The sequence below is a fragment of the Dunckerocampus dactyliophorus genome, chromosome 5 (genome assembly GCF_027744805.1).
Source record: "Dunckerocampus dactyliophorus isolate RoL2022-P2 chromosome 5, RoL_Ddac_1.1, whole genome shotgun sequence".
In the NCBI taxonomy this organism is placed as follows: Eukaryota; Metazoa; Chordata; class Actinopteri; order Syngnathiformes; family Syngnathidae; genus Dunckerocampus; species Dunckerocampus dactyliophorus.
Genome location: NC_072823.1, coordinates 6,412,455 through 6,432,075, shown reverse-complemented (window position 1 = coordinate 6,432,075; position 19,621 = coordinate 6,412,455). Strand labels below are relative to the sequence as shown.

Genomic DNA, 19,621 nt, shown 5'->3' with positions numbered 1-19,621 from the left:
TTGTGGAAAAAGTTATAATGTTACGAGAATAAAGTCAAAATATTATGGGAATAAAGTCATAATTACGAGAAGAAAAGTGAAATCGTTTGAAATTTTAAAAAAACAACAGCAGAAATGAAAAAATGGCTGTAATTTTACGAGAATAAAGTCATAATATTTTGAGAAAAAAATTGTATTGAAAGGAGAAAATGTACGTTTACAAGAGTAGCGAGGTATATTATGAGGAGCATATTTTAGTAGCATAATAATATGTCTTTAATCTTGAAATATTAAAGTAAACGTTATTTTTTAAAAGTCCGAATATTATGAGAAACAACAAATAAAGCAGTAATTTTTGGAAAACTAGGTTGCGGCTCGGGCATCTGGTCTGGATTCCTCCCGGACGCCTCCTTGGGGCACGTCCGATAGGTAGGAGGCCTCGGGGAAGACCCAGGACACGTTGGAGAGACTACGTCTCTCAACTGGCCTAAGAACACCTCGGAATCCGGACGAAATAGCTGGGAGAGGGAAGTCTGGGCTTTCTTGCTTAGGCTGCTGCCCCCATGACCCAAACTCGGATAAACGAAAGAAGATGGATGGATGGAAAATTTACAAGCAGAAAAGAAAAAAAAAACAACAGCAGCAATGGAAAAAAAAAGTTGCAGTTTTACGAGAATAAACTCGTAATATTATGAGGAAAAATAATGTCATTTTAGTAGCACAGAGTTGCAATGTTAAAGAAAAAATATGTTGTTTTTTAAAATTTGTAATATTATGAAAAAAAAAACAACAGTTGTAATTTTTTGGAAAATTAGGCTGGGGAAAAAGTTATAATATTATGGGAATAAAGTCATAATATTATATTGATAGAGACAAGAGACATAGATTATTCAAGAAGCAAATTAAAATTTAAATATTTTTTTAAAAATGCAGCAAAAATGGGAAAAAAAGCACCAAGAGTCATTACTAATAATAAGATTTTCTTGAAATATACATGAATTGAATAGTTTGGAAGTTTAAAGAAAACTTATAGAGCTGCCTATTGCTCACTTGACTAAGACATTTTTTTCAGCTGCAATTTCACATTTGATGATACCGGAGAGCGGTGATACCGCAGCATGCGGTCATTTCCCATCAGTCATATTTCACTCTTGGGTTTATTGCAGTAATTTCCCTCCTCAGAGCAGATATTGTAAAAAGAAGGTCTGACGGCGGGGTGGCTCGTGTGTTGTGGTGACATCACACACAGCGTGTGCCATGTAAAAGAATGCGGCGGTGAACCAATATCAGCTTTGTGCTCCAGCTGCTGCCCTGTGATGCAGAAATATCTAGGGGCTCACTTCAGGTTATTGCCTTGAAAATAACAATTTGCTGCAGATAGTGGATTCTACTAAAATTGAGGTGATGGATTGCGCTTTGAAATTGATACAGATCTTTCAGCCTCCACTTAAATATTCAGACTGAGTCCAGATGAATGATATGAGCCAGAGAACTTTGCATGGCCGTGCCGTACATACTGTAGGGGTGCCGAGCTTGTGGCATCATTTTGAAAAAGACTGGAGGCTGTCAGAGGTGGCAAAGGATGTGACTACTGTACATGTGATTTTTTAGTTTAAAAAAATAATATAAGGCTGTCACAAAATGTGCAAAAAGTGAAGCACTGTGAATATTTTTCAATGCACTGTATCTCCTATAGAATCGCCGTGTCAAAGAATGCCAGTATTGATCTGTTCATGTCAACAAAAACAACATGATATGGGAGACAGACTCACAAGTGTGCAGCCATGATCTCCAGCTCCACATTCCCTTGTCTGACAGTCCATATGTAATATTTACACTTACTATATGGCTTGTCCTTATAGGCAATTCTTCTTGGACAAGGCTACAGCTATTGTACACCACTAGCTGATCTGCACTGGATGTAAACATACACACTTTAAACAAAGTACAGTCATGGCCAAAAGTGTTGAGAATGACACAAATATTAATTTGTAAACAAAGTCTGCTGCAAACAAAGTCTACTGCCTCAGGTTTTATGTTGGCAATTTGCATATAATCCAGAATGTTATGAAGAGTGATAAGATGAATGGCAATTAACTGCAAAGTCCCTCTTTGTCATGAAAATTAATATAATCCCAAAAAATAATTTCTACTGCATTTCAGACCTGCCACAAAATGACCAGCTGACATTCTCTGGTTAACAAAGGAGAGTGTTGACAAGGACAAAAGCTGGAGATGACTCCGTCAACCTGAAAGAGTGAGAATAACGGACTGGAAGCTTTACAAAAAAGGCGGGGGGGTGCTTCTTGAAATCTTTGTTTTTCCTCTGTTAACCATGGTTACCTGCAAGGAAACAAGTGCAGTCATCATTGCTTAGCACAAAAAGGGCTTCACAGGCAAGGATCGTGCTGCTTGTAGGATGGCACCTAAACCAACCATTTATGAGACCATTTACAAACTTCAAGAAGAGAGGATGCTTCAGGGCGCCCAAGAAAGTCCAGCAGGCTTTTGTCTCCAGAAGTTGATTTAGCAGCGATGTCGAGGCACCACCAGTGCAGCTTGCTCGGGAATGGTAGCAGGCAGGCGTGAGTGCATCTGCACGCACTGTGAGGTGAAGACTTCTGGAAGGTGGCCTGATGTCAGGAAGGGTGCAAAGAAGCTACTTTTCTCGAGAGGTAAAACATCAGGGACAGACTAGCATTCTGCAAAAAGTACAGGGATTTGACTGCTGAGGACTGGGGTAAAACCATTTTGTCTTATGAATCCCCTTCCCGATTGTTGAGGCATCAAAGATGGCGCTGGTAATGGCAACGGGCAGCAGCAGTTGTGCAGTGCTTTGTGTGTGGTAGTCTTTAATCAGTGTTTATTGTCAATTTTTTTCCACTGATCTGCGCATAATGCTGCTTTCAAGTTCCGTCATATAAGCCGGTCTTGAAAAAGAACAATCCGGAGGGAAGACTGGTTCCGGTTTGGTCGGAGGACTCCATGCAGTGTCTCCAGGACTGTTATGTCTGTATGGACTGTGTTTAAAGGAGCCTAAGTGGGTTTGGATGAATTGCCCGAGACTGTTTCTGCATATCTTATTTTCTGTGAAAGCTTGGTCATTCCCCGGAAAATGAGCGTAATATATGTTTTAACCAGGGTGACATGACCCGGCAGAGAGAGCTTTACTGACAAGCGAGGAAAAACTTCACGGTTGCAAGTTCTCCTATAAAGACAAAGTGGAGAAGCTTCTCAGCTCTGGAAACTCCCTCCCAGCCTGGCAGGGGGTCAAATCAATGAACGGGATGCCGCCTAAAAAAGAGTGTCATCTCCCAGAAAGACAAGTGTGATCTTGAGCTGGCAAATGAGCTGCGGGTAGTATCCTTAAAAATTGTGCTGACCAGTTGGCGGACATTTTCTCTTTTATTTTCAAGTTGTCGCTCCAACTTCAAAAGGCTCCTTGTGTTTCTATTCTGTTCTATTCTATTATTGCTCCTGTGCCAAAAATGAACTGTCCAAAGGCTCTTAATGATTATAGACCCGTGGCTCTCACTTCTCCGGTGATGAAAACGTTTGAGAAAATGTTTAAAGGAGGAGCTTTTGAAAGCTGTTCAGGCACATCTAGATCCATTCCAGTTTGCTTATAGGTGTAGCGGGGGGGTTGATGATGCGACAGGTACCCTGCTTCATCTGATCCTGACACATTTGGAAGGTGCAATGACTTTTGTGCGCTTAGTTTTTCCTTGACTTCTCCTCAGCTTTTAATTGCATGCAACCGCATATTTTAGCGGAACGACTGTTGTACACTAAAAAATGCCAAACTCTATACCCGGGGCGGCATGTCCTCAAGTTCGTACATGACTCGATGATTGTGTTTCAAGGCCCTGTAGTGGCTGCGTTCATTGACTGCTGTTGCAGGTTCTTTTTAAACGGGAACGTGTCCAAAACCAAAGAGATGATTGTAGATTTTAGGAAGACTCCTACAGTCTGCTCTCCTGTCGTCATTAATGACCAGGCTGTTGAGGCGGTTCAGCAGTATACATATTTTGGGAAGATTTTTTTTTAATATATTAGAAAGGATTGCTTTTTATTACACAGAGGACAGAACGTTAAATTATAGAATGATCTACAAACCTTAGCTCTACTATAACACATTGTTATACATCCTGATCATTTTGTTACGTTATTTCAGAGTTGTTACAGGGTACATGTTGAATACAGGAAGTGAACTCACGTATTAGCAATTGATGTGAAATGAAGCTTCTTCTACTCCTTTCCGGACATGTGGAATTGTGACTTGTAACCAAGTATTCCAGTATACATGTTTGAAATAAATTAAACCATACCATCCAGAAAAAAGCTTGTCCAAAGATGAAATGGTGAGCGCTACCATCTGTCATGTGTCATGCCAACAGTAAAGCATCCTGAAATTATTCATGTGTGGGGTTGCTTCACAGCCAAGGGAGTGGGCTCTCTCACAATTTTGCCTAAGAACACAGCCGTGGATAAACAATGGTACCAAAACAACCTCGGAAACCAACTTCTCCCAACCATCCAAGAACAGTTTGGTGATGAACAATGCCTTTTCCCCAGGTGGCTTTGGGAACAACATAATAACACCTGACAAAAACATCTGAAAACACTGAAGCAGCAAACTTTGTGAAAACCAACACTTGTGTAATTTTCAAAACTTTTGGCCACGACTATAGCGTACACTCTTTGTTCAGTTCATTAATCCACCAGGGTTTGGGCTGAACCCCTTCGTTTCCATGCTTTGTGAGAACAGTTTGGGAAAGATACTGTACTTTTCTATACACCAGAGCACAAAGCTTTCCTAGCTTGGTTGGAGCGTGGTTAGGAAGAGCGAGTCATCAACCCCATCAGACACCTTTGGGACAAACTAGAACAGAGATTGTTAGCCAGGCCAGGCCAGGTCCAACATCAGTGACCTCTGACATGATATTCTTCACGGTTTAACAGCCTGGATAAAACATTTATGCAGTCCATTTTCTTTCCAGAGGTGTACCGTCTACAATCTAACAGGCGGTTTTCATGAGGTCCCTCATGAAAACAAAAACTAAACTTAAGAGTTCTTTATGGAACTGCTGTGAAGCAGCATAGAGACTGCCTCATGTGTGCAGCACAAAGATATCACCAAATCTTCACTGCAGCCACCTTCATTTATTTATGAGTCTCGGTGCCTTCCTGAAGCATACAGTCGTCACCCACATTGTGGTTCGGAATTTGCGACTTCACTTTATCACAGTTTTTCCAAAATATATTCATAAATCATGCTGTTTCGTGGTTGAATACCACCTATTATTAGTCAAAATTATGCATATTGAAGCAAACGCTACATATTATGCCTAAATGTAACATTTTCAAGTATAAAAATGGCTAAATGAAGTAAAATACAAATATAAGGCATTCAGAAGATGCATTCAAAGACGCTGTGAATGATATATACTATTGTACGTCAGTCACTAGGTGTCAGTACCGTAATGTTATTGTAAGGTTTGGTGAGCAAAACACACATGACCACGAGTCCAATGCTGTGTTCCATTTGCCTCGAAATGACATCACAGCTGAGGTTTCGGCTTTCCAGTTACAAAGTTGGAAAACAAGATTGCCACGTCCACGAATGCTATTGTTGTGCTTAAATAAACAGGTCACAAAAACATAAATAAAAACAAGGCCAATCTACCAGGCTATCGTTAGCCATTATTAGCATGGCCTGCGTTGTAGTTTGCATATACAAGTACCACACGACAAAAAAGTAATTTACAACATCTCGTTAGCAACATTACCATATAGTGCTATATACAGTATATACACATCAAACAATACTATGTATGAGGCTGATGTAGTGTGACAAAAAATAGAAGTGCAATAAACAGATTATTATAGAAGCTGTTTACACTCGGGGCAGCCATCTTTGAAAGGCAACTTGCGGGTAGTGAGGATTCTCCCACTTTCCGAGTAGGAAATCCGACCTCGGGGAGCATTCCAGTTGAAACTTCCGACTAGTACCTTGGAACTCTCGACTTCTGAGTACAGATGGAATGCAGCATTGTTTATTTTAAATGTCCTATTTTCTCTGATTATGTGTACTATATTGGGGACTAGGAGTGTAAAGATGACTATGGGGTGTTAGTTCAGGTCTAGAAGGCTCTAATAATGTTAAAAAATGTATTTAACCCATACTGCCAGAGTTCCATACTGCCAGAGTTTTGTGGCATTTTCGCTGAACTTTCAAGACCCACAGAATATTGACATTTAGGACTATATAAACATTGAAACTATCTAAATAAACTTTAGACTCTCTTCTTTCATCAAAAAAGTTTGTTTCTAGCCTTTTTGGGTCTTTAGATACGGGTATTGGCGGTAGAACATAGGGTAGTTTCAGCAAAAACACCTGATTTTGAGCAAAAAACAGAGAAAACGAGCTTTTTCTGCAGAGAAGCAAATTCAAGCGGAGTGACGGTGGGGTCTGCTGGATGTGGGGATGAATCCCTGCTGCTGACCGATCCAGACGGCAGCCGCTCGTCGGAAGAATCGGGGTGGATTCTGAACTGCTTCCGGTGTCAGGCTCCGGTGTCGTGCCACATGGCCCAGCAACGCTAACCACTAGCTTATTGCTTTGGCTGCCATTGTCAACTGCATTTGTGTCTACGTCACCTATATCACCCACGTCACCTCTATCTTTCGCGAGTGCGTCACTACTAAAGGCAGAACCACCACCAGACAAGCTCTGTGACACTGTTATGTCTCCGCTCGAATTCTGCATGTGTTTCGCCATTTTCCTCTCTCAACCCATCAATCTTCTTCATAGACAATCTGTCACTCCCAGTTGGAGGAAAAGAGAACTGTTGCCACTTACTGGGACAGAAATACATTGCCTACAGGTCAGAAATTCACAGGAATAAGACTTTGATCTGTAGCTCTCGTGAAAAAAAAGCAGTCAACGTTACTTTTTCAAAAGACGTCAATAGATGTCTTTGGCAATGAAAGAGTTAAAAGGTCGTTAACAGGTTTGTTTTCTATGCTTTAATAATAACAACAATATTTGATTTCTACATGAGGAATCCTACTTTGCGGAAATTCACTTATCACAGTCGGGTGTGGAACCAATTAACCGTGATAAACGAGGGATTGCTGTATTACATTCCTTCGCCTTCAGAAAAGTCTTGTCCTATTAGCGCTACACACATCAGAATTCATCTTGCTACTTCCGTCAGCGTGTCATCATCAGTAAACAGCAGAGAACCTCTGTGTTTGTGTTTGACACGTGATGTGGTATGCTTTAGATCAGGGGCTGTTTGTTTCCTTCTCCTCTCATTATTCTGATAGAAGTAGGCCTTTGGTTTCTTCTAACCAAAGAATCAGCACATGGGAGGCTTTTTTTTAATGTTTTCTGGTAGAATAGACAATGATATTCCTGCGTCCTCCAGAGTAGTCTTGACTTTTGTTGATGTTGTGGTGTGTTATTTTTCTGTCGTCCTCCAAGTTAAGGGTGTTCCTTGGTCTTTGAGGCCTTTGGGTGTTGCTGAGTTCAGCATTGGAGTCTTTTTTGGAATGAGCCAGTCCGTTGATTCGGCCACTCTAAGTTCCATAATGTCAGACCAACCCCAAAACATACGAAAAACAAAGCAATTTTACCCATGGGAAACAATGTTAATCCAATTAATCCGTTCCAGATGCCCAAAAATATTAACAAAAAATACATTGTATGGAGAATAATTATAGCTATACAAGCAAAAACCAATGTTATAATGTTATTATTTTAGCACTGTACTTTGCTATGATACATTTATTGAATTCGACAGTGTTTCTCACCTTCTTGACACTTTCTTTGGCCCCATGGCGGGTTATTTAGCAGTCGCACTCAATAAAAAATGCATGGACAGTGAGTCAGCACATATACCTGTATACAAACAACCTCTCACACTCACAATGCTGACTACGGACGATCTTGAGTCTCCAATTAACCTAAAATACATGTTTTTGGAATGTGGGAGGAAGCAGGAGTCCCTATGCATGCACAGGAAGAGCATGCAAACTCCACACAGATGCCCCAACAGAGATTCAAACCATCTAGCTCTTGACTTTGAGGGCAACATGCCCACTTGTCCACTGTGCAGCCGGTATAGAATTTTTCATACATCGAAATACTAAAGACTTAGTTGCAGTGCAAGGCCTCTAGCCGTGCTAACTAGCCAGATTTAGGGCAGTGTTAGTGTCCAGACAGATCTTTACAAGAACATATGTGTTTGCTCGATTTGCTCCTCTCAGACAAGCTGAGTGATTTCCCCCTCTGTGGAGAACATGTTAATCTCAGGGCGGATTTGTCACATGACTGCCAAGGTTCTTTTTTCTGCTGCCGCACAGACAGGAGCGGTTGGGGGTGGTGGGGGTGGGTGGGTTGCTGACCATTCACGCAGGGTGGGGCACGCAGAGGAGTAGCTTCTCCACGTTCCACCACGCCCCCTCTTATATCGCCTCCCTGCCTCCCTCCCTCCTCCCCCCGCCGCTTGCCGCTGTCCGGTGCTGTGATGCTGAAAGCTGCATGTGAACACAGCCAACAGCCTGCAGCGCTGTGGACCTTCTGGAACAGCGCAGTGCTGCGTGGGGCCAACATACAAACCCCTCCAGGATGCTTCAGAGGTGTCTCATGGAAGGATGATATCTAACTATGAGGAGATTTTTTTCTTCGTTTTCTAGCCACCCCCTGTGTCGCTTGGAGGCAGCTTTTATATAACTTGCCACCAACATGATTTGGGCTGTTTGCACGCTCCTGTGTTGCCTTTTGACGCCAGCAGCTGGACACCAAACACCGGAGAGACTGCCTTTCTTTCACGGCCATGTCTTTGAGAACTCCCCGACGGCTTCCAAAGTGAACGGACTGAGCATCCCGGTGAGGCGCATGAACGCGCAAAGATGGTGTCCAGTGCCGGGGATGCACCTCAAAGTCTACGGAAACGGCAGCCAGGATTTCCGCGCCTTCGCCCACCACAAGCGGGGGAATATATTGTTAAAAACTTCCAAGGTACTCGACCGGGAGGTCCGCACAGACTACCTGCTGAGAGTCGCTCTGTGCTGCAACACCTGCGCGTCGGACGCGGTGCTTCTGGATGTCGCGTCTGTAAAAGTGGACGTTTTGGACACAAACGACAATCAGCCCACTTTTGTGGAATCAGAAGCCGTGCATATAACTTTAGATGACACCACTGCTCTTCGGAGCGTTGTTTGCAGGCTGAAAGCTGTGGATGCGGACAGCGGCATGAACGCAGATTTGACATACATTTCAGTGCCCAAAACCGGCACTTTTTATGTCGTGCCTAAAACAGGCGAAGTTTTGCTGCTCGACTCCCTTCTGGGCTTTCAATCAGCGGTTGAATTCCGCGTTTTTGCCACTGATCACGGATGGCCCTCCTTGACGAGCAAAGGCGTGGTGGTCACCGTTTCTCCACGAAAGTGGCTGGAGAAAGCGAGGCCACAGAGGTCCAGACGCGCACCCAGGGCGTCACTGGATCCTGCCGCCTTGGTCTCCCTCAACGTCTCTGAGGATGCCAGCATCGGCTCAGTCATAACGAGCCTGAATCCCAGCAGGTTTCAGTCTGCCAGCTTTGAGCTCATTTACCCGGAGCCACAGAGTTCCCCTGTCTCTGTGGGTCACGACAGTGGAGATATCACCATCACCAGGAGCTTGGACAGGGAGTCAGAACCTTTCGTGGAGCTCACTGTTAAGATTCAGGATAAACGAGGTGTGTGAATATTGTTATTACTGGTAAACCATGCACCCCCATCCCTTCCTGGGGGAATGATTTGCATTGTGGTGCTGACGATGTTTTAATGCACTCCATGCACATTACTACACTATGGTGCAATCTAGAGCTTCTCTCTTCAGAAAAAAAAACAGATCTGTCCGGCATAGCACACTGAATTGTCAATGCAGCAAATGCTTATTCCACAGGTGTGCCTGCATCTCCATCCTCATGGGCTCACCTCATGGGCTGTATAATATCTGGCAGGCTACGATGAGATACTGCATCAAAAAATATATAATATAATCATAATAATGCCCAGTTTTGATTGACACTGTCAGATAAGTATTGATTTCACAATATGTTCATTATTTTGGTGATAGTTTTTTGTACAGCTACACTCATCAGCCGAGGTGTGGACTTCCAGAGCAAATTTTGATGACTTTGGACTGGACAATATTATCACAGATCAGTGACTCGGGACTTAACTCGGACTTTAGTCTGATGACTTGGAAATACTTGAGATTTTCAGCAAGTGTGTTAAGTAAAATGTGTCCCAATTCAAAGTATTCAGCCAATGAGAACAAACAACGAGTGTGTGCGGCTTGCATATCTGTGAGCACCAGACTGCTGGAGATGTGGAGGATGTGGAGGATGTGAAGATGTGTCACCATGCTGCCGAGGATATTTTCATCTGCATTCGCAAATTACTAGGTCATGGCATTTTATTTGCTACACTTCACAGTGCTTATGATTGGCGAGGACACGAAAATGTCATGCCTATGACCTCGGACTTGACTCGACCCATCTTTTCTTTACTTGAGACTTGGCTCGAGACTTGGGAGTAAAGACTTGAGACTTGTAAAACACAGACTTCCTCCCACCTCTGCTGGTCAGTACCTGTATGACACGACAGTGTTAAAGCACATATTTTCCATTACATTTAACACATCATATTCAGAGATGTTTGTGGACAGTTTAACTTATTGTTCAATTTGACAGTGGCCACCATTAACCTTGCAAAGTCAGAATATTTGTCACTCTGGGCTTGGATCTCAATAGCTCATGCAGGTGAAACGAATATTGAGGTCTGTCCTGCGGTTGCTGGTTCAGTCCCGATTCCCTTCAGCCCTTCTGTTAAGAGCTCTTGATGTGTGGATGAGTTGTTTACTCTCCTCCTGTGGCAGCACAGGCTGTCATTATAGTGTGAATGGGACAATTTGGTCAAAGAACTTCTTTGGGTATTTTGACGGTTCAAAAGCACTGCAACCCTTTTCCCGAATTTTCAATAAAGTCAACCACCCATTTGTTGCTTGAAGGTGTCTTTTGATGTTGAAGAGTCTTTGTTGGACTGCCTGAATTATGTCCTTGATTGACATAGTTGGTGACTGTGAAGTAGTTTTGGAAGCTAATCCTTGCAGAGTGGCAAACCACTGTGGCCCTCCCGCTCTCATCTACTGGCATTACCCGGCTAATCCTCCTCTCATTCACTCTCTAGGCTGAGGGATTTGAAATAGCACTGCCACAGTCTGACAACTGCACAAATTAGTGGTGGAAAGGTGGAACCCATGTGCTGCTCATGCAAGCTTTCTATTGCATGTTGCGCCAGTTAGCGTTGAGAAGAATGGAACAAAATAGGACAAAACAAATTGAAGCCCTATAATTGGGTTGCACACGATACGAAACATTGCACGTTGCTTTGATTTTAATTGCATGTCGATGTTTTATTGCACAGCGTGCTAGTCAGTAATTGCTACCTGATGAAATTCCATTTTTCTACAGTGATTTTTTTTTGTGAGAGGAATAGGAAAAATGTGAGATTTCTCGCAATATCTTGTCTTAGATGCATAGGAGAAATAAGCCGCTCTAGCCTGAGAGACACTCAAATACCTTCCTCCATTTGATCTCTCCCACCTCGGTAACTCTCCGTTCCTGATCAAAGGCCTGCCATGTCCTTTATGCTTACTACAGCTTTCCAGACAGAATCCTGATGGTTGTCTGGGAGGACAGGCCCTTTCTTCTGCTTGCCTCCCTCCAAATCCTTGCACAAAGATGCCTGATGGAAGCAGTCCTCCTTACCTGATTTGTATTTTTACACATTCCCAATCTCCCATATGAATTTGCTACCTGGCATCTCATGTGGGTTTGCATATATTGTTTCTTTCACTGCCAGAACCAGTGGTGCAGTGGGAGGCCACTCCTGGCCCTGGAGGTGCACAGTACATCAAAGCTGGCTGGCCCATCGGGCAATAGAGGCAAATGCTAAGGCTGCCGTGACCTCCAGGGGGCACCAAGAATCGGGGGGAAAAAATCACCTTCAATTCTGCTTGCAGCTTTAATTGTCTTTATTTTTCTCAAACTGCTCAAACTTTGAACTACACTCATGTGGCATGTAGGGCTTACTTACGGAACGCAAGGTCGCTGTGTCATTTTCAGGTCTACATAGACGAGATGAGAAGGGTGATTTATACGTACACATTTGCCGCTACATGGCTTCTGAATGCAGTATTTGGTCAGCTGACCCAAGAAGCCTGTTATAATAGGGCCCTATATGTGTTGCATCGTCTTCTGCCTTGAACTATTTATTTCAGACCACTTATTTCAGAGCGGTCTGTGGTGCTGAAAGTCACATACTGAATGCCAAACAGAGAGCTCCGTCATCAGTTTGAAGAATATTCAAGTCAAGTAACAGTTGCTGCGTGCCGACCTTACAAATATTCCCACATACAAGGACCCACGGCTCAAAGAGAAAGGGAATTATTGCTGTTTTCCTTTTCCATTCTGCCCACACGTTCCAATATAGCGATTCTTTTATTTTCATTTTAACACGCGCACCGATTGCAGATTACATTCCCTGACATTAGAATTGCTGTTACCCACAGCCTCACTATTAATACTATATTGGTGTTATTTCCATAATGATGTGTAACATGCATGGGATGTATACAGTGACATGGTTTGTTTTGTTTTTATAGGCATCACTGCTAAATGTTTGCCATCCTGGATAATCTTAAGCCTGCTGTAAGTTTAAGTAGGGCCAACAAAATACATGGTCGCCAACAGTAGTGTGATTGCTCATAAATTGGTCTTTCAATGTAGGCTCCCATTGTTAGTGTTCTGTTTTTCTAACCTCTTGAGCTTAACACCATGTTTCTTGAAAAAAAAAAGTGCACATAAATAACTGCATCACTGCATCGAAAGGTCTACATAGATGGATCGCTCATGGCATCAAAATAATAAGGAGACTTTGCTGGCTTAAAGGGAAATGGCACATTTATTAGGATTTTGCCAATCATCCACAATCCTTATGTGAAACATGACCACACCTGTCTTTCTCTTTTCTGCATGTTCTAAAGAGAGAAAAACAGCCAAAAGACAGCTAGCATGTAGGAGCTCACAGTGCACATAACGGGACATACCTACTTTGACTGTAAAGCCCTAAAAAAACCCTCCAAAAATGGCAACAATGTTCTATTTACATAACTGACCTGTATATACAGTAAAATGCCACAGCGACATTGCTATTGTAGCAGCTAACATGAAGAGCTATATTTCTGGCGTGGTGATGCAGCGCCTCACGCCACAACCGAGAGGTAACGGGCCTACTCCAAAACAATGTGAGGCTGTAGTGACTGAGAAACAAGAACAAGCATATGAACAAGTACGAATAGACAATCAAATTATCTGTAAAGTATTAGCCCACATTCCATGTTTTGTTTATACACGGCTAAATGGGCTGTGTTGGGCTATCAAGCACTACGTGCTCCATGTATCACAATCTATCATAATGACTTACACGATGGACATTTCTCTATTCAGTCCAGCTCTCCAGTTTATTTTGGGTAAGTGGAAAAAATCGCTATCACTGCAGGGTTTGTTAGCGCTAACAATTCTTTGTTTGTTGTGATGCAATCTCTTGGAGCAATGTCCTCCTCGCCATCTACTGTACATGAAGCCTTTCCATCAATGGTAACACTGTATGCCACTCAGTGCAACAGAAACACTCCATTTCTGTTGATTTCACGGCTTGGGAAGCTCCACAGCACCAAGTCAAGCCGGTGTAATGACTGCAATGACCCCCATCTGCTACGAAGTTTCACTCTCTCTTCTTGCGGGCCATAGCTCATCCTCCGTATATTTAGGCTCAAAAAGATAACGCTCTGGATCCTCATTTATTCAAAAGTAGTCGTCGTCGGTGGCTCTCATAGTCTGCCATTATTAGCAGTTGCAAACAGACACGTGCTTTCTATGCCGCTACTGTTGACGGACGTAGCGTTAGTTCCTTTTAATGGGCTATGTAAAATTCCGGTAACAGTTCCGGTAATGTTTAAAATGATCAGAATACGGCAAAAGCCTCTATATATACACAGCATGTATGTAAAACGCTAAAATGTTGTTGGAGGTTTTTTTAGAGGGCTTTGTAGTGGAAAGAGGCGTGTCCCATTCCGTGCATTGTTAGCTCCCTCATGCTAACTGTTTTTCTCTCTTTAGAGTGCACAGAAAAGGGAAAGACACATGTACTCATGTTTCACATGGGGATTGTGGATGGTGGGCAAAATTACCCAAAAAGTGAAGTTTTCCTTTAAGGTATCTGACATTGTACACATGTTTTTTGCCACAGGGGGAAGTAAAAAGTTGAGATTTCATTTCTGTCTCATGAAAAACGCCTGAGTTTAAAGTGAAAATATGAAATATAAAAGTCTAAAACATTACATAGCAACATTATAAAGATTCTTTATAACTCAATTTATTGGCGTTAATTGACTTTTTTATTGAGCAAAGTCAACAAAACAACATATTTGTAGCATATCTGGACATGCGTGAGTATTGTTTTGGTACAAATTATGCATGCCCAGTAGTGATATTACCATGTTGTAGCAACTATCCAATCCTACCACCTCCGTATCACCACCAGTGGTCAAACAAAATATACTGTAATTCATCAGCCAAAACTAAATACCAGCACCACAATGAACGAAACAGTCTAGCGCAAAACAAAGCATAAATGGCTCCTACACTCCTCCTCTTAAATGTGTGTGTCTGTGGCTGGCTGTGTCTCAAATGCAACGTCTGAGCTGAATGTGTCAAAGACAATCGAAACGAGATTCTGCCTCCAAATTTTCAATAGGTTAATCAGAAACACACCAGGAGGAAGCCAGAACAAGTTACTTGTGCACTTAAGTGGTCGATAATTCGGACAATGTCATTGTTTCCGGTCAAAATAATTTCAGTGTAACCCCAAATAATGGACGAACATAAAAAAACGGTGCTTCGTTCAAACAAAACAAAGTTATGAACAGAAAAAAAAGCAAAGAGAAGACAAGATTTATAATCAGAAACTTACATTTTTGACTTCATGTCCACTGTCCAGTGAGTTTTAGTGGAGGAATGATACTTGCACCATTTGGAATAAATTACAGGTATGTACTTATGGACTTTTTAATGGCATTTGCTGTTTTCTTCGCTTGCTTTTGACATATGTCCATTTGAGTGCCTCCGCTTCGAATTTTCCTACAGTTGGTTATGTTGAGCTTTCAGCTGGCGTTCATCACGTTACGCACATGAATAGCATGAAAATAGTGATGATGACTATTGACTGTTGGCAATATAGTTAGAGCAGGGGTCACCAACGTTTTTTCTTGCGAGAGCTACTTTTAGAAAATGAAAATGGCCACGAGCTACTCATTTTTGTACAAATGATTTTCATAGCTTATTTCAACCCAAACAAATCAAATATGCTTGTTTTAGCAAAACATTCACAAAATGCTGGTATGCACAACTCGCATTTTATTTTCCAGAATACATTTCTTTGTAGTGTTCTCACATTATTAACTGAAAACCTGAATGAAAAGCAGGCCTGCGGGCGCCTCACGTGGTCGTGGGGGGCTACCTGGTGCCCGCGGGCACTGTGTTGGTCACCCCTGAGTTAGAGCCTCGCGGGCCGTGCCGTATTTTGTGTGCAGTGTGCTGTGGGTAGTCGTCTTGCACAGTGCAGACTAAGTGGTGTGAGAAGGATGCATCCTCAGTGACATACTCTACACTGCATGTTTCTTTCCTCTCTCCCTATGGCTCCACCCCAACATGATGAACCAGCACACGGTTTTATTCTGTTGAGTTATCAAACACAGCGCTTAAAGGTGTTTAAATAATGTTGCCAATTACCATAAAACATGTTTTATTCGGGGGCAGTACAGTTCTGTGCACACTTTCTAACCAGAATCATGTTTGTTATCAGCCTTTATACAAAACAATTTGTGTGTGATAACAGCAGAGTTCTGCCACTGCTACTGATGCATTTGTCATCGTTTGGATTGTCACTGGCCTTTTATGATTAACACAGTCGTGTAGTTACATACTGCAGTTGTATGTCATTATTGATCGCTAACAGCGACAACAAACAATTAAACGAGTCAGAGCCTACTCCTGAAGGCAATATATGTGAGATTATAAACAGATAGCACATATGGTTATCACAGCAGGTAGACTCATTAGTAGGGACTCAGTTCAAAAGACGAGACGAGATTTTAACATCATTTTTAAGAAAAGTATATGTATGTGCTGCTCAAAAAAATAAAGGGAACACTAAAATAACACATCCTAGATCTGAATGAATGAAATATTCTTGTTAAATACTTTGCTGTTTACATAGTTGAATGTGCTGACAACAAAATCACACAGAAACGTGTTTATTTATTATTTTTATTTATGAATTCATTGGGGGTGTCTTGCTGTCCACCCGTCGTCTATTCCATTTCCTGCATGTGCAATTGATTGTCAGTCTGTGTTCCTTCCTAAGTGGACAGTTTGGTTTCACAGAAGCGCGACTGTCTTGGACTCACATTGTGTTGTTTAAGTGTTCCCTTTATTTTTTGTCTTTTCATATTATATTTCTGATAATATGTCATCATTCGAATGGTGTAAATTTGTGGAAATCGCGTTTGTGACATGTATTTTCTCACAGGCAATTCCCACTGTCTGTCAAACATTTGCAGCATTTCTCAAACTGCTGCCGTTTCAAGTGTATTTCTTTTGCAATGTAGCAAAGCACACTTTCTGTGAGCGCACACCATTTTGTGCTATTCCGTTTATATTTTCTTTGTCAACCAAACGTCGACAAAGGCTCTGCATTTCGATTTCGATACCTCGCATTGCAGAGCTATGTTTACTATATGCTAGAGGCCCCGCCTCCCCTCACAACAGACAAAGACACTGTATGATTGACAAGAGGGCTTATGTTGTTAAAGTTGTTTTATGAAGCAAATGCGCCCAGGGGCTGAAAACAAGCACAGTGTGAACCTTCTCCGTGCCTGTTTGGAGGCGACAGAAGAGAAAAACAGATGCGTGTGCACATGGCAATATATCGAGGCCTGCAAAATTATTGAGTTAATTTTCATTTATCGTGTGATTAATTAATTTGCTCAGTATCACAACTAAACAACAAGAAATCTTGTCACGTTTTAGTGACATCCCTATTCATTGCACTACTTACTTTTTAATTTCACTCCACAAATTAGGTCTCGGGCTTCTGTTTTGCCACAACAAAACACACATTTTTATGTTTGTCCAATTACACTTTGTCAAGAGTCTGTAACTTGCCGAGTCAATTAGTTTTTCTAACTGCTTGACTGCACAGAGGATTATTTATAAATATTTGGACATGAAAGCCATTACTAATTTGGAGGATTCTGCAAAAGGACTTAATTGATGCACTCATGTACATAAGTTACAGTTGCATAATGAGAGGTAGAAAAGGACCTCTTTTATAACATCCATTACAACTACGCATTTATCTTTGTAAACGCAGAGTTTGCCCAATGAGTGTGCATTCCAGTAGCATAACATCTACCTTCCTGGTTCTACTGAGAAACCTTGACACCAGGTCTTCTACTTGGTTGCACCCGATCACATGCATCGTCATGTTTTTTTTTTTTTAACATGTACTGTACATGTTGTAAACATGCTCGCTTTTTTTTCTCGTACTTACTTCCGAAGTACAGCATCACTACACCAAACATCCAGGGAGAGCATAATGATGGTTTTCTGAAACGGCCTGTGAGAAAAACACGTAAACGCAATGCAAGTAGGCCATGGCTCATGACTCACACCAACCAGTTATAGTGTGTTTGGAGGGAAGGGAGTGAGAGACCTCCTGCGCCGTTCTTCCTCTGAAAGATTTCGCAGCCCCACAGAGGATGTCACTTTAAATTTGCACTGGTGGAGACTCTTTTCTTTTGGTTGTTCCACCTCAGAATTCTCTTTTTTTGCACCTGAGAAGGAATCTGTTATGGTATGTGACAGCTGAGTAGTAGTGTTGAAGCAATGATGCGGGCCTTTGTGACGCAGAAGGACCTTCGTGGTGTCTCTTTGGGCAGGGGTTTTATTCACCACCACCTGGACTCTGGACCTGTTTGGTCAGAACGGTTGTCTTTTGCATTGTCCCTCTTCTTTTGATGCGCTCTCTTCCTGTCTGATAGTCAGCATCACGCCTCATGCTCTCTTTAATCCAATTTTCCTTCTTACCGTCCCCAACAATATTTGCATTCTATCCCCGTGGTCTGAAATGAATAGAAAAGAAGACAAAGACAAACTCACAAACCTGACTTCATGTACTGAATGAAGTCAGGATGTCCTTGGTGATATTTCCTTTGTATTTGTGAGCATGGCAACGTGCATTGAGGATGTTGTGTATTGTGCGTTTTTGTTCATTAACACATCTAATGATGCTCATATGTGATTAAAAATGAAAACAGTAGGGCTGTCAAAAATAACGTGTTATTTTATTATTATTATGTTAGCAAACTTAACTCATGCGCATCATGGCAAGTCACACCTCTGTGATGACGGCAGACGAAGGGAGGCACAGTGTAGCGTCCCCATAGAGTCACACGGAGTCTGACGCTCTTTTATAACTTTATTCTGACCTGAACACATCGACACAAGTGCAATTCCGACACCATATTTGTATCTCCAACTTGCAAACATGTCTCTAGTCCGTTCGCCCTGGGCACAACACTTCCTCATTCTCGAGGTGCATTCACGGACACTCTAAACATCACAACATCTTTATTATGCGTGTATGTGTGAAGTAAATAAACAGAACGACAAAGAAAAACAATAACAGGATGTTCTTTTGTAGTTGTAAATATCTAATAAAAGAGTGTTTTGTGTGAACATTTTTGAGAGTCAACCGCCGATGACATCATAGGCGGGCGACATAGCTGCCCTCCGGTTCCGGTTGCCATTTTGTTAGCAAGCTAAGGATGCTAACTGGACATTTTTGTGATAAAAATACTATAATAACACAGATAAACACACGCAGTGTATTAGTAACACAACAAGATGTGCGCCATGTTGTACACTAACTGGAAAATGTACGCAAACCAAGGCAGAATTGTGGAAAATATTTTCGACGTTAACCGCAAAACAGGACAGGGTTTCCTCTCGGATTTTTTAAAGCTGTGGTGGTGGGCTGCATGGGAAGCGGACTGCCGCTGCTAGTTGATATCGTTCAGTAATTCACAATTCAAACCAATATGGCAATAAAGATAATGACACATAATTCCTCAATAGTTGTGTACATAAACTGAGTGATATGTCAGTGAAAATAGCCACGTAGCGTTCATCGTGTATTACAGTCTCATTTTAGTTTCCTAGAAATAAGAAATAAGGTGAGACATGCTTTACAGATACTGTAGAAATAAAAAGGATTATGCAAAAGACAATATATGTGCCCTGCGGTTGACTGGCGACCAGTCCAGGGTGTACCCTGCCTCTCGCTCGAAGTCAGCTGGGATAGGCTCCAGCATACGCGCGACCCTAGTGAGGATAAGCGGTATAGAAAATGGATGGATGGACGCAAACGACAATGCAGCCGTAGTGAAGGCAACATATTAAAA

General features: G+C 42.0%; 1 protein-coding gene across 2 annotated transcripts in view; it reads left to right on the top strand.

The window, feature by feature from the left end:
- Positions 1–8,516: 8,516 nt before the first annotated feature.
- LOC129181009 (neural-cadherin-like) overlaps positions 8,517–19,621 on the top strand; it is a 148,883-nt gene continuing 137,778 nt past the window's right edge. For both annotated transcript variants that reach the window (XM_054775588.1, XM_054775587.1), the window contains exon 1: positions 8,517–9,725. In XM_054775588.1, the coding sequence (XP_054631563.1) occupies positions 8,732–9,725 (994 nt within the window). In that variant the 5' untranslated portion in view covers positions 8,517–8,731. The remainder of the gene's footprint in view (positions 9,726–19,621) is intronic.